At 27.2% G+C, this 12,637-nt stretch overlaps 1 protein-coding gene across 1 annotated transcript; it reads left to right on the forward strand.

The window, feature by feature from the left end:
• Nucleotides 1–961: 961 nt before the first annotated feature.
• Nucleotides 962–3,761, forward strand: LOC107030743 (CEN-like protein 2). The gene is made up of 4 exons (XM_015232001.2): nt 962–1,200; nt 1,731–1,792; nt 2,832–2,872; nt 3,393–3,761. Exons 1-4 carry the CDS (start codon nt 1,003–1,005, stop codon nt 3,608–3,610), a joined length of 519 nt encoding a protein of 172 aa, XP_015087487.1. The 5' UTR covers nt 962–1,002; the 3' UTR covers nt 3,611–3,761.
• The last annotated feature ends 8,876 nt before the right edge of the window (nt 3,762–12,637 follow it).

A 12,637-nucleotide genomic window follows, 5' to 3' on the forward strand; every position in this document is an offset into this window, starting at 1 on the left:
AAAAGAGCATCACCATTGGCTCTCTTTTAGATAATGGACAGAAGAGATGTGAGTAGTGTTTTGAAGTACTTTGGATATGTCAAGGATTTCATTTATTATTTTCCAAACTTTTTAAGGAACTTAAAAAAGTTGGTTTACTAGGTACTTACAACTGTCAAATTTGTAAGTTGTTTGGTACATGTGCCCCCCTTAAGTTAGAAGGGAAACCTGGGAAAGTACATAATATAAGTTGGCATAAAAAGCAAAAAAAAAAAAAAAAACTCAAGAAAAAGTTCAATATCACACTTGAGTTATTTAGTGATTTTATTTGATTTAATATAGTATTTAATTAAATATTTTTACATAAAATAAAATAAGAAAGTGGTAATATAAAGTTTAACTTGTTATTATCGAGGTTGTAAATTATGCATTATATAAACTTGTGGGATATTTTTTCTTCTTTTAAATATGAAATTCATATTTAAGGTGTAATATACAACATGAAAGTCTGTCAGTCTTTCTCTTTGATTTATTCGCAATAGGCCCCCCTCTCATACAACTCCTTAGGAACTCAACTTTCTCATTGAGTTTTGTAATTGTACAACAAGAGTTAAATTTAGCTATGATATCATATCTTTTTGTCACAATCCAAATCCATAGCTAATATTGTCTATTTTGTCCTATAGGCTTCACATATTTCACTTCTAAACTACAAAATATTATCAAAACTATTTTTAAAAGGAAAATTTCATCAAGTAGTAATACTTTATAAGAATAGACTTCATTCTTAAAATAACNGAGGGGGAGTGTTAACAACAAAGAATTTTGTAATATTTTTTGAAGTCTCCTAAGGTCCCATGTTTTTATGCTTTCTTTTATGTATATTCTCCTATAATATGATGACTATAACTTAGTAGACACACATATATATAGGTGGCCCTCTAATCTAATTGTCCAATACAACTAAGTCTTTCTTCACAAAAAAATAATTTTTGAAAATATTCTTTTCTTTTTTTTCTCAATATGGCAAGAAGTTTAGAGCCTTTAATTGTTGGGAGAGTAATTGGTGATGTTATTGATTCATTCAATCCAACAATAAAAATGTCAATAACTTATAACAACAAATTAGTTTGCAATGGACATGAACTTTTCCCTTCTGTTGTTTCTTCTAGACCTAAAGTTGAAGTTCAAGGAGGAGATTTGAGAACTTTCTTCACACTGGTATTTTAATTAATTCTTTTATACATCTTTAGTCGAGGGTTTTTCAGAAACAATAATATCTCTATCCTCACTAGGTATGGAAAAGACGGTTGGTTACGCACACACCACTCTTACCTAACGCTACTTATGGAATTACACTAGATTTATTGTTGTTTTTGTTTATATATACTAGTAGTATAAACTAATTTTAGAGGATCAAGCTATATATGTTATTCGAATTTTTTTTAAAATATTGTTCACACTTGTATCGGATCCTTAAAGATGCACTGTTTTTGAAGGATCCAGACATATACTAGTTCCTCAATATTTTTGAGAAGTCTGAGTAACAGAGCTATCGGATCATATTTACATGTTACAACATATAACTCATCTTATTTTTGAGATTATGAACTCATTTTTGTAGTCTTATCTATAGATATCAATTGTTGATATAATAATGTAATTTTTTTAAAAAATATTGATGATATATATAACTTAATAAGGTCTTATAATATGCAAAAAACAATTATCTTCTTTTTTTTGTTATGTAGGTCATGACAGATCCTGATGTTCCTGGACCTAGTGATCCTTATTTGAGAGAGCATCTACACTGGTATGCCCTAAATTAACCTATTAATGAATTAGAAAACGAGACGAGTTTAACTTATATACGTTGATGATATAATTTTCTTATATATACTATCAAATCATTTAAACTACTTGTTAAAAGTAATTTGATAATATTATCGATGGATATTAATTAAACTCGAATTAAAAACATTTAAACTTATTATATGAAAAAGTACATGACAATTCCCTCATCCAAATTACTAGCCAAATGGCTATGCATATATACTACTAGATTTGGGGGTATATATATGAGGGTAAATGGGCAAAACAATACCCTTATGTACCAAAATAAGTATAGTTTTAACTTATTTCATGTCTATTAAGAAAAATAATATAGGGAAAATGCATAAGTATCTTCCAATCTATGTTCGAAATCTCAGAGAATACATTCATACTATTCTAAGGTCTTATTACTCCCTAAACTTATTTTATAAATAATTTTCTACCTCTTTTCAATCTACGTGGCACCATCTTCTGGATTCGGCACATGCTGACAATATTTTCAAACTACCTGGTTGATAGTGCCACATAGGCCGAAAAGAGATAGAAAATTATTTATAAAATAATTCCAGGAAGGTAATAGGATCTTAGTATAGTATAAGTGTGTCTCTGAAATTTTGGATATAGATTGGAAATACTTATGCGTTTTCCAATAAATATAAGATATAATCATTAAGTTATTCTCATTTATTAAACTTTATCTTTTCTAGTTGAGCATTATTAAGAAAAAATAATTTTTTAATACAATGATATAGATGGAAACAATTATTAATTTTTATCTTTGAATTTCTAAATTGATAGTCAATTTAGAATATTTTTCTGGTTAAAGTAACACTTATTTTTTAGATGAAAGACATAAAACATAACAATACTAAAGTATTATCGTAGTGATTTCTTATGGATATATAATCAATACTAAAAAATTAAATAAAATTATTTTAGCTACGAGCAATTTTACAACAAAGTTTATTACTAATTCTAAAAAAATAAAATTGAGAGTGGTTTACTGATTGTTTTGACAGGATAATAACTGATATTCCAGGTACAACTGATGCTACTTTTGGTAAGTTAAAGTATTTTCTGCAAGAAGATAAAATAATATAATTTTTTTTATTAATAGTAATTTAAATACTATATGTGAATATTGTAAGTTAAACATGAAGTTCACAAGGAGAGTATATGATTAATTAAAGATTTAGACAAAATTAAAGGGTATTTTTGGTACGACGGAAAATAACTTTTTAGAAAATATTTTTGTGAGTATATTATTTATTAATGTTTTATACTAATATAGAAGTCGTTATTTTTAGGAAAAAAAATTCTTTTCAAAATAAGAAATAAATTTCTAGCCTAGGGACGAAAGTCTTTTTTTTTTAATTTATAACTATAGTAAACGTAAAATCACGTAATTAAAACATTTATAATAACAAAAGATAAAAGATCTATATTGGTAATACCAATTAGTACATATTAGGTTTTAGTCATGTTAATATGTTTACTTTTTTGTTCTAATATTAGTAATTATCTATTAATCTTGTAATAGCTAAATTTTTTTTTTTTTTTTTTGTAATTGATTAAAATAGGAAGAGAATTGGTGAGCTATGAGACCCCAAGGCCAAATATTGGGATTCATAGGTTTGTGTTTGTTCTCTTCAAGCAAAAAAGCAGAAGTTCAGTTAGTCAACCAACTTCGAGAGATCATTTCAACACTCGAAATTTCGCTCAAGAGAATAATCTTGAACAACCTGTTGCTGCGGTCTTCTTCAATGCACAACGTGAAACCGCTGCGCGAAGACGCTAAATAAATACTGATATTTCATCGAGTCATTTTTCTTAGAACTATCTTGATCCAACTTAAATTTCTTAGTAGTGTTTGATTGAATATTTTAAAAAAAAATGTATCGAAACCATTGAAATATCATTGAGTGTTGTCATGTATTTAAATATTTTTCGGTCAGAAAGTTTTTCCTTTATATTAGCCTTTTTATTGAATCTTAATTTATATGATACTTTTTTTAAATATTTCTTTTTTTAAAATGACTTCTTATATAAATTAAAATCATGTAAATTAAAATTTAAATTAAGTCATTCCTTTAATGAAATGACAATAGAAATATTCTTACATGTTTTATTTTTTAAAACCTATAAATAATTCTTTCTCAAAAGTTATTAGTGCGTTTTTCGATTTTTCAATGTTTGATTGGAATTCTATCTTGAAAAAGATTTTTCCTTACGGAAATATGAAGTTTCTAATAAGTGAGTGATATTTTGTGTCAACTCAAATTTTATACATAACTATAATCAAACCTTGGTATAATAGTGTCGTTCTCTGAATATTTTTTTGCATGTTAAAATAAGATAATGTAATACAAAAACATATAATATCAAAGCCGAAACCAAATAAAACTAGACCTTTGTAAATGTTATTATAAAAGATGATTGTTATAAAAAAGTTCGACTATATACATAAATACACTATACGACATTCAAAATTCCAAGTATTTGTTACTTTAATCTTCACCTGAGTGGATAACTTTTTTCTGTTTCGAGATCTATTAAAAATAATTTTTAGATACGATAAAGATCGAATAAGATGCATATATTAACTCATATAAATTAAAATGGAGGAATCGGAGTACATGATTCGTTTATTTGTGGACAGTATTTGAATATTGAAAACCCTAAAAGACATTACAAACATAGTTCATAAAAAGAGGTGCTTTTTTCCCCTAGTTGTGCACGTAGAATAATTATTACAACTTTTGAAATTGATTGAATATATTGACACCAGACTTGTTCTTTTGTGCATATACGTACCTTTTCTGCTTTCAACACAAAAAGGGGTCATTTTGATAGGAACAACTGATAATTGTGGTTGATTATATTGACGATAGATATAATAATGGTAATTATCGATAATGAATGACACAAATTGTTATGGTAATATAATTGACGATTGTGGTTGTAAATATATTATGACTAGCAAAAGCGGACTGACATGAATAGTTAAGATGCACATTCACCCATTAACTTCGAAATATAAGAAAAAGTGTATATTTATATAAAAATATAGGAAACATAAGAAAGTGCATCTTTAGAAGGAATAGATAAGACCTACAATCATTTTTTACACTTTTTATTACTGCAAGTTAAAGGATTTATTTATAATAATATCAAAACTGCTAAATAGAGGGATTCAAACTCATAATCATTCAATCTATTATTAACTAATTAAATATGATATTATTTATTACTCGTCATTAAAAAGTTTGCTAATGTTTAAATTAAGATGACATCGGTGAACCTAGACTCTTCAAATTCAGAGTCTGCCTCTGGTGGCTAATATTAATGGGAATGCCTCATAGTTGGTGATGTTGATGATTAAGGATATTGATAGTTGATAATGATGAATGATGATGGTGTTACTCAATAAGGGGTGACTCGATAACCCTAAGAATAATATAAGACATTAACCTAAGACCCCTTAATTTGAGAGACTCGTTTTTAAAGAAATATAGATTACATGTACTTATTTTTTCAAAAAATATTGAATATTATTTGTAAAAAGTTATATAGTTTTCATAAGAGAGAAAGAATTATTAGAAGTCTGACAAATTTATAATTTTATATGTCTCAAGAAAGATTAAATGAAAGGATTATAATAAACTTCAATAAAATAAATTAAAAGTTAAAGCATTCGTTGAAATATTGACTTTTGACCACTTATATACTTGAGCCGCCCTTACTCGCGATAAAGTATAATCTATATTTACAAAAAAAATCCTTAAGTTGATAGCAACTTAGTGATATTAAGATGTCGTAGATTTTTAAAAAATCATATCTATTTAAAGTAATTAAGTAATTTTATAATCATATAAAATAAAAAACAAACACCCAAAAGAACTCAAGGAATAGGATGTTTGGTACGAAGAACATTTTTCAGAAAATATTTTTAAGTATATCTATGCCCGATCAATTAAATTCTTTTTAAATATTTTCTCTAAAACAGATTAATCATAAAAAATTTAATTGATATTTAATTAAATTATATGAAAACAAGCAATAAGAACATTAGATTTTATTATTTTATTTTCAAAAATTGTATAAATAATAATTGTGAGAAAATTATTCTCCCGATAAATATTAGACTGTTGTTTAATATATGTGTATATATTTCTTAATCTTATATTAAAAAAAACATTAAATTGTTAGATCATGGTCAAACTTCTTTTCATAAATATTTTAATTTAACAAAATAAACATAAAAATTAGATTATGTCTAAGAGGTTCATAATTACAAAAATAAAATAAAAAAGTTTATTTACAAAATAGTTATTCCAAATGAAAAAAGTAAAAATTTAAGGAATCCCATAGTGTAATTCAATAATTTCATTCTGTCCCGACAAATTTAGTATTTACAAAAAATCCCTTAAATTTGTTGAGCCGTGATACTTTAGACTCTAGTGATACATGGTAAATGATACATGGTAATTTTAAACTGTTGAGAAAAAAAAGGGGAAAAACGGTATAGTTAATGTTGTTAATAAAACAGCTAAATTTACGGTAACATATCATTAATCAACATAAAATCAGCACTTAATTGGATATTAATTTCAAATTTTGAAAAACAAAGATTATATCATCTATTTTGAAAACAATTTTTTTGAACAATCTGTTAAATTTCGAACTACAGTAATTTTATTGTTGTTACAGTGGATTTTTCAAGATGAATACTTCGATTTTGATGAGACATTCCGGAATTTGGGTGAACAAATTGCAGAATGAAAGTTACAAAATCGACGGAATCGTTGTTGGAGATTCAATTTCGTATCTAATACATGTATCAGAAACGTCGACTAAACAATATACACACTGATTCTATATGTATCATCAAGTACAGTTGATGACACATTTATTAAACTTAGTGAATGATACATTATAACAATTTTCAAAACATGTATCAGTACATCAACTAAACAACTAATACCTTACTGATACATGATATCAGTTTTCAGAAATTCATATTATATGCAAAACATGTGATACATATCTACTACATGTATCAGTGAATTGACTAAACACTGTACACACTGATTCTATATGTATCATCAAGCACAGTTGATGACGCATTTACTAAACTTATTGAATGATACATTATAACAATTTTCAAAATTTCATGATACATATAAAATATTATGATACACAACAAATTCATGTATCAATTCACCATCTAAAATACTATACACACTTATTCAAATGTATCGGCAAGCACACTAGATTCCTTAAAATTTTTACTAATTTCAGCAAACAGTTTTAAGTACCAAAATACTAACCCCAGACAATGTAGGCCTAACAAACTTACTCTTTGAGTCCTGTTTGGCCTTATGCAAAGTTGATGCTAGAGGAAGAGGAAGGGGAAGTGGTAACTGGGCGAATGTATTGGGATGAGATGAAGATTGTCTACTTGTTTTTATCACCTTAACTTCTTCTAAGGCAAGAGGCACTGGTTCTTATGTTTTTGGTGTGTAAGCAAGCAAAAAATATGGAAGTAAGAACAAAACGGTAGAAAGATATGGAAGTTATCCTGCTTCCTGATTTTTTGAATTTTGAAATTCAAAATTTCAAAATTTGGTCTTTTATTTAAAATTAATTACATTTAATAATTCAAAATCAAAAAGCTGATTAAAAAATTGAGTGTTTAAATGGATAAAATTTAAAATTCAAAAACTAATTTAAGAGGTTGAGTGTTTTAATGGAGAAAAAATAGGCATTAAAATTGGTAAATGTGTATTATAGGAGAGAGAGTGTAATGTATCTAAAAAATTACACTAAAATAAAAAAAAAGGGAAATATGTAATATTTAAAAAATGTAGGGAAAATTAGAGAATATAAAAATTATAGTTGTGTATTTAAGTTATTTTTCCATGAAAAAATTACTAAGTTGCCATGGTCGACTTTAATCATGGCCCAATGTTATCACCCAAATCCAAAGGGCCTTTAGCCCATCAGAATTTAAATGGGCTTTTGGCCCACTTAGCTACTTAACCAAACAAAAAGATGAAATTGAATTGGATTATAACTATTTTTTAAAGTATTATATTTCATGTAAGTTATATACCTTTGGGATATACAATTCACATAATTGTATTTAATACTAGCAAAGACTGGTCTGTGTCAGTGTCACGCCTCGAGTCTACACCCTTGACGTGGCCCGAATTCACATAATTGTATTTAATATTAAACTCACATATACTTGATTGAATACAATTGATAAATGATACATTTTGAATAGATTTCTTCTTATTGGCAAGAGAGAGAGGAGGAAGGATTTGCTATATATAAAAACAAACATATTGCTCTATTTTTATATAATATTTTTCAAACTACAACTATTTTTCGTAAATAAGTTGCTAATTTTTAGTAGGTCCATAAATTTTCCTCAAATTATAACAACATATTTTTCTTGATTTCTCACTCGGGGTCTTGTCATGTTGGGATTCCATTAATCCGTGTTCACATCACGTAAGGTCCATTTAAGGGATAAATACTTTCTAAAAAGAGTTTTACATACTTAATGCTCGAACTTGAAACCTATGATCAAAGGTACAGGGATCTTATGCATCCTATTGCAATCCTTGTTAATAACAATACGTAGTTAAATATTAATCCGATACCCATAAAACACGAGCCGAATTGACCCATTTCGAGCAAACTCAAGGGAGTTGAGTGGAAGCCCATTAACCCTACTATTGGGCCCAAACCTAGTTGGCCCAACCAACCTTTGGCTGATTTTATTTAATAAAAATATTAAAAAAGATATATATTGCAATTGAAAAGATTTTTCTTTTTCCAAATAAGCACTTAACCAAATGAAACTATTCATAATAGCTTACAAAGTAAAAACTCTTAAATCTTAAAAACATTTTCTTCTTATATTAATAATATAAGTTAATTGTCTATCCTTTTCAGGTTTTACCAAAAACTTATACAGTTAATAAAATTAATTAATTGTATTACAATGTAAACAATTGTCATATTTTATTATATTTTAAATGTATCTTTACCCAAATGAAACGTGTAAGTTGATATACATTAAAGTTTATCTGAATTATTGAGAGTTTATGCAATCTCCACTCAAGTCAATTAATCAGATAGTTCATGTTTAAATTTGAAATATTTTCATTAATAAAATCAGAAATTACGATAAACATATCTCATTCATTTACATTATATATGATTATGATATAAAGCGATTTCCCTTAATACGACAAATGCTACACAAAATTTAAATTTGAAATATTTTCATTTATAAAATCAGAAATTACGGTAAACATGTCTCATTCATTTATATTATATATGATTATGATATAAAGCGATTTCCCTTAATACGACAAATGCTACACAAAATTTAAATTTGAAATATTTTCATTAATAAAATAAAAAATTACGACAAACATATCTCATTCATTTATATTACATATGATTATGATATAAAGCGATTTTCCTTAATACGACAAATGCTACACAAAATTTAAATTTGAAATATTTCATTTATAAAATCAGAAATTACGACAAACATATCTCATTCATTTATATTATATATGATTATGATATAAAGCGATTTCCCTTATACGACAAATGCTACACAAAATTTAAATTTGAAATATTTTCATTAATAAAATAAAAAATTACGACAAACATATCTCATTCATTTATATTATATAATATGATTATGATATAAAGCGATTTCCCTTAATACGACAAATGCTACACAAAATTTAAATTTGAAATATTTTTATTAATAAAATCAGAAATTACGACAAACATATCTCATTCATTTATATTATATATGATTATGATATAAAGCGATTTCCCTTTTTTAGGGTTATTTAGTTCATAATTAAGTAGATTATTTTATTTCGTTAATGTTATGATGCTCTTTAATTAATTTATATTAACTCATTAGTCAATCCCTTAAACCCATTTGAGATCAAATTTGGACTTTGCTTCAGCATTGCAATTCGATATTCTTCCAGCCCACCAAATCCATTTCCCAAGCACACTCCCAATTCAAAGCTATTTCAGCAAATACAAAGAACAAACAACAAGACCACCCGACCCAAATCTGAAACAGAGGAAAAAGTCGCGACCCACGAGATAGTGTCAGTTAGGTCGAAAAGGGGTAGAAAATTATTAATAAAATAAGTTCAGGGGGATAATAGGACCTTAGTATAATATAAGTGTGTCTCTGAGATTTCGACATAGGTTAAGGAGGTACTTATGCATTATCCCTAAAAAATGAATCCCCTTAAATTTGGGAACCTAATGCGCGTGTCTTTTTTTAACACTGTCGAGCCATCCACGTGAATCTTATATTTTTTAACTTATTTATTTTATTTAAAGCATTTGGCAATGGAGAAAGAGAAGGATTAGCCTTTTAGTATGGGATAAAGCATAACAAAGGAAAATATCAATTCAATTTTTCCATATACTAATTTTCCATCATTGGATGCTCACAATGAAATGGACTTAGTTTCAAAGTTGAAGAAAAATATTACAAATAATATTGGCTTGGAGCAAATAATGAAGAATTTAGGAGTTGAGAGGTATTTTTCTATTTTCTCTTTTTTATATAATTATTGACATAATTAATTGTTTTTTTAAATTTATTAAATAGAGCAAAATTATATGGATGGCAAGATACATATACATTTACAAAGGCAATTGGTGAAATGATAATAAATAATATGAGAGATGAAACTTCAATACTTATTCTTCAACCCTCAGTAATAACAAGTAGCTATAAATAGCCTTTTCCAGGATGGATACAAGGATACAGGTGATAATATATTGTATTAAAATTTACAATCGTGTTTAAGATTTACAATCGAACACTTAAAATGTAAGTCTTACCGAATTAAGCCACACACTAACTAAAGCCCTCCCTCATGACGAGTCCCAAAACGAATCCCAACAAAACCTTTCAAAGCACTCGATAATATCATTATATCTTTAATTAACAATCAGTCGTCAGATGAATTAAACAAATGTCAGACAAAATAAAATATATGGTCAACAATATTACTGATATCATCATGTGGTAGTTGTTATAGCTTTGATTGTTGATGACATATACACAGCCAAAATAAAATATTTCATTAATGTCCTTACACTTTCCTTTTTTTTAGAAATTTAAGAGATCATTTTGGATCATATCCCAAAACATTCAAATTTTGGAAATTACCAAAATATGCTTCTTTTCAAAAAGTTTGATTGATTAAATTTTCATTTTGTTAGTAAAGATTTGATTTTTCATCTTTTTATTTTTATTTTCTAATTTTATTTTCTTTTACTTGTCTTGTATACTTAAAAAAATGTCTTCTTTTTACTGGTCTATATTTAGTAAAATCAAAAAATAATTTATCACTTATTTTTTAATTCAATATAATTATTTTCTAAAATATTATTTTTGTTTTTCCCAATGCGATCATATGCATTTACCACTCAATTCAATAGCATGTCTTTATTTATTATAGTATTATAGAAACAATTTTATTCGTTGTTTCATTTAATTTGCATTGAATTAGACATAACACTTGTTCTATATTTGTTGGTTGATAAATATTCTGTTGTAAAAATAGTAGTTATGAACATCGTCTTTATAGCCAATTAGTATTCATCTAATCTAATATAATATTTATGAGTTATGGGCTAACACAAGTATTAACTATAACTTTACCTTCCCTATGATGAATTCATAATATATATTTATGATATACTTGTATACATCTCCCTCTATGTCTATCTATATTTATAATAAAAATAAAAAATTACGCAATTACTTACGTTGATGATAAATATAAATATATAAAAAATATAAATATCAAAGTTAACAGATGCACGTGAAACATGCAGGTCCGTCATGTGTCATTTACCCAGTGATATACCTTATTATTGACATATTTATGAGTATATTATTTTGCATTCAATTAGGTAATGATAATGAGGAGCCCTTTTGTAAAAGAGAGATTATTAAAGTATATAATTATTATAATCAAATAACAAAATTCTTCACTAATTCTATTTGACAAAATTGTTAAAAGACATTATTAGTTACAAAAAATATGAGTTCCTTAACATTTTAAACTTCTCATGTGCGTTGTATGAAAATCAATTCGACTTATTTTTTATTATAATTATGCGGCTTAGCTTTTTAGTTTTGTATAATATAAATTGTTTAAGTGTTTAGACTTCTTGAAGGAATATTGATTGTATTGAAGTGTTAACCTAATAAGGGAATACATGGGAGATATATATAGGAGATATAGGAAGGAGTACTAATCCTAATAGGACTAGGATTAAGGAGTACTAATCCTAATAGGACTAGGATTGGTACACAGTAAATACTAATATTATTTAATACTATTTATTTAATACTATCTGTTATTATCCCCCCTCAAGCTGAGCTGAGCGGAAGCGAACGGAAGCTTGGAACTGAGGTAATCGTGCTGTCGGCTCGGGAGAGGCTTGGTGAGAATATCAGCCGGTTGTTCTTCAGTGGGTACATACTGCACAGTCATGGTGCCGGCCTGAACTTCATCGCGAACAAAGAGACAATTGGTATCAACATGCTTCATTCTGGTGTGTAGGACGGAATTCTTGGCCACACAGATGGTTGATTTGTTGTCACAATAGAGAGCAGGAACAGTGTGAGTGGCGCGGAGTTCGCGAAGAGTATATGTGACCCACATGGTCTCAGCAGCGAGAAGAGCAAGGGCGCGGTAATCAGCTTCAGTCGAGGACCGAGAGACCTTGGGTTGTTTTTTTG

Source organism: Solanum pennellii, chromosome 9 (assembly GCF_001406875.1).
Source record: "Solanum pennellii chromosome 9, SPENNV200".
Classification (NCBI taxonomy): Eukaryota; Viridiplantae; Streptophyta; class Magnoliopsida; order Solanales; family Solanaceae; genus Solanum; species Solanum pennellii.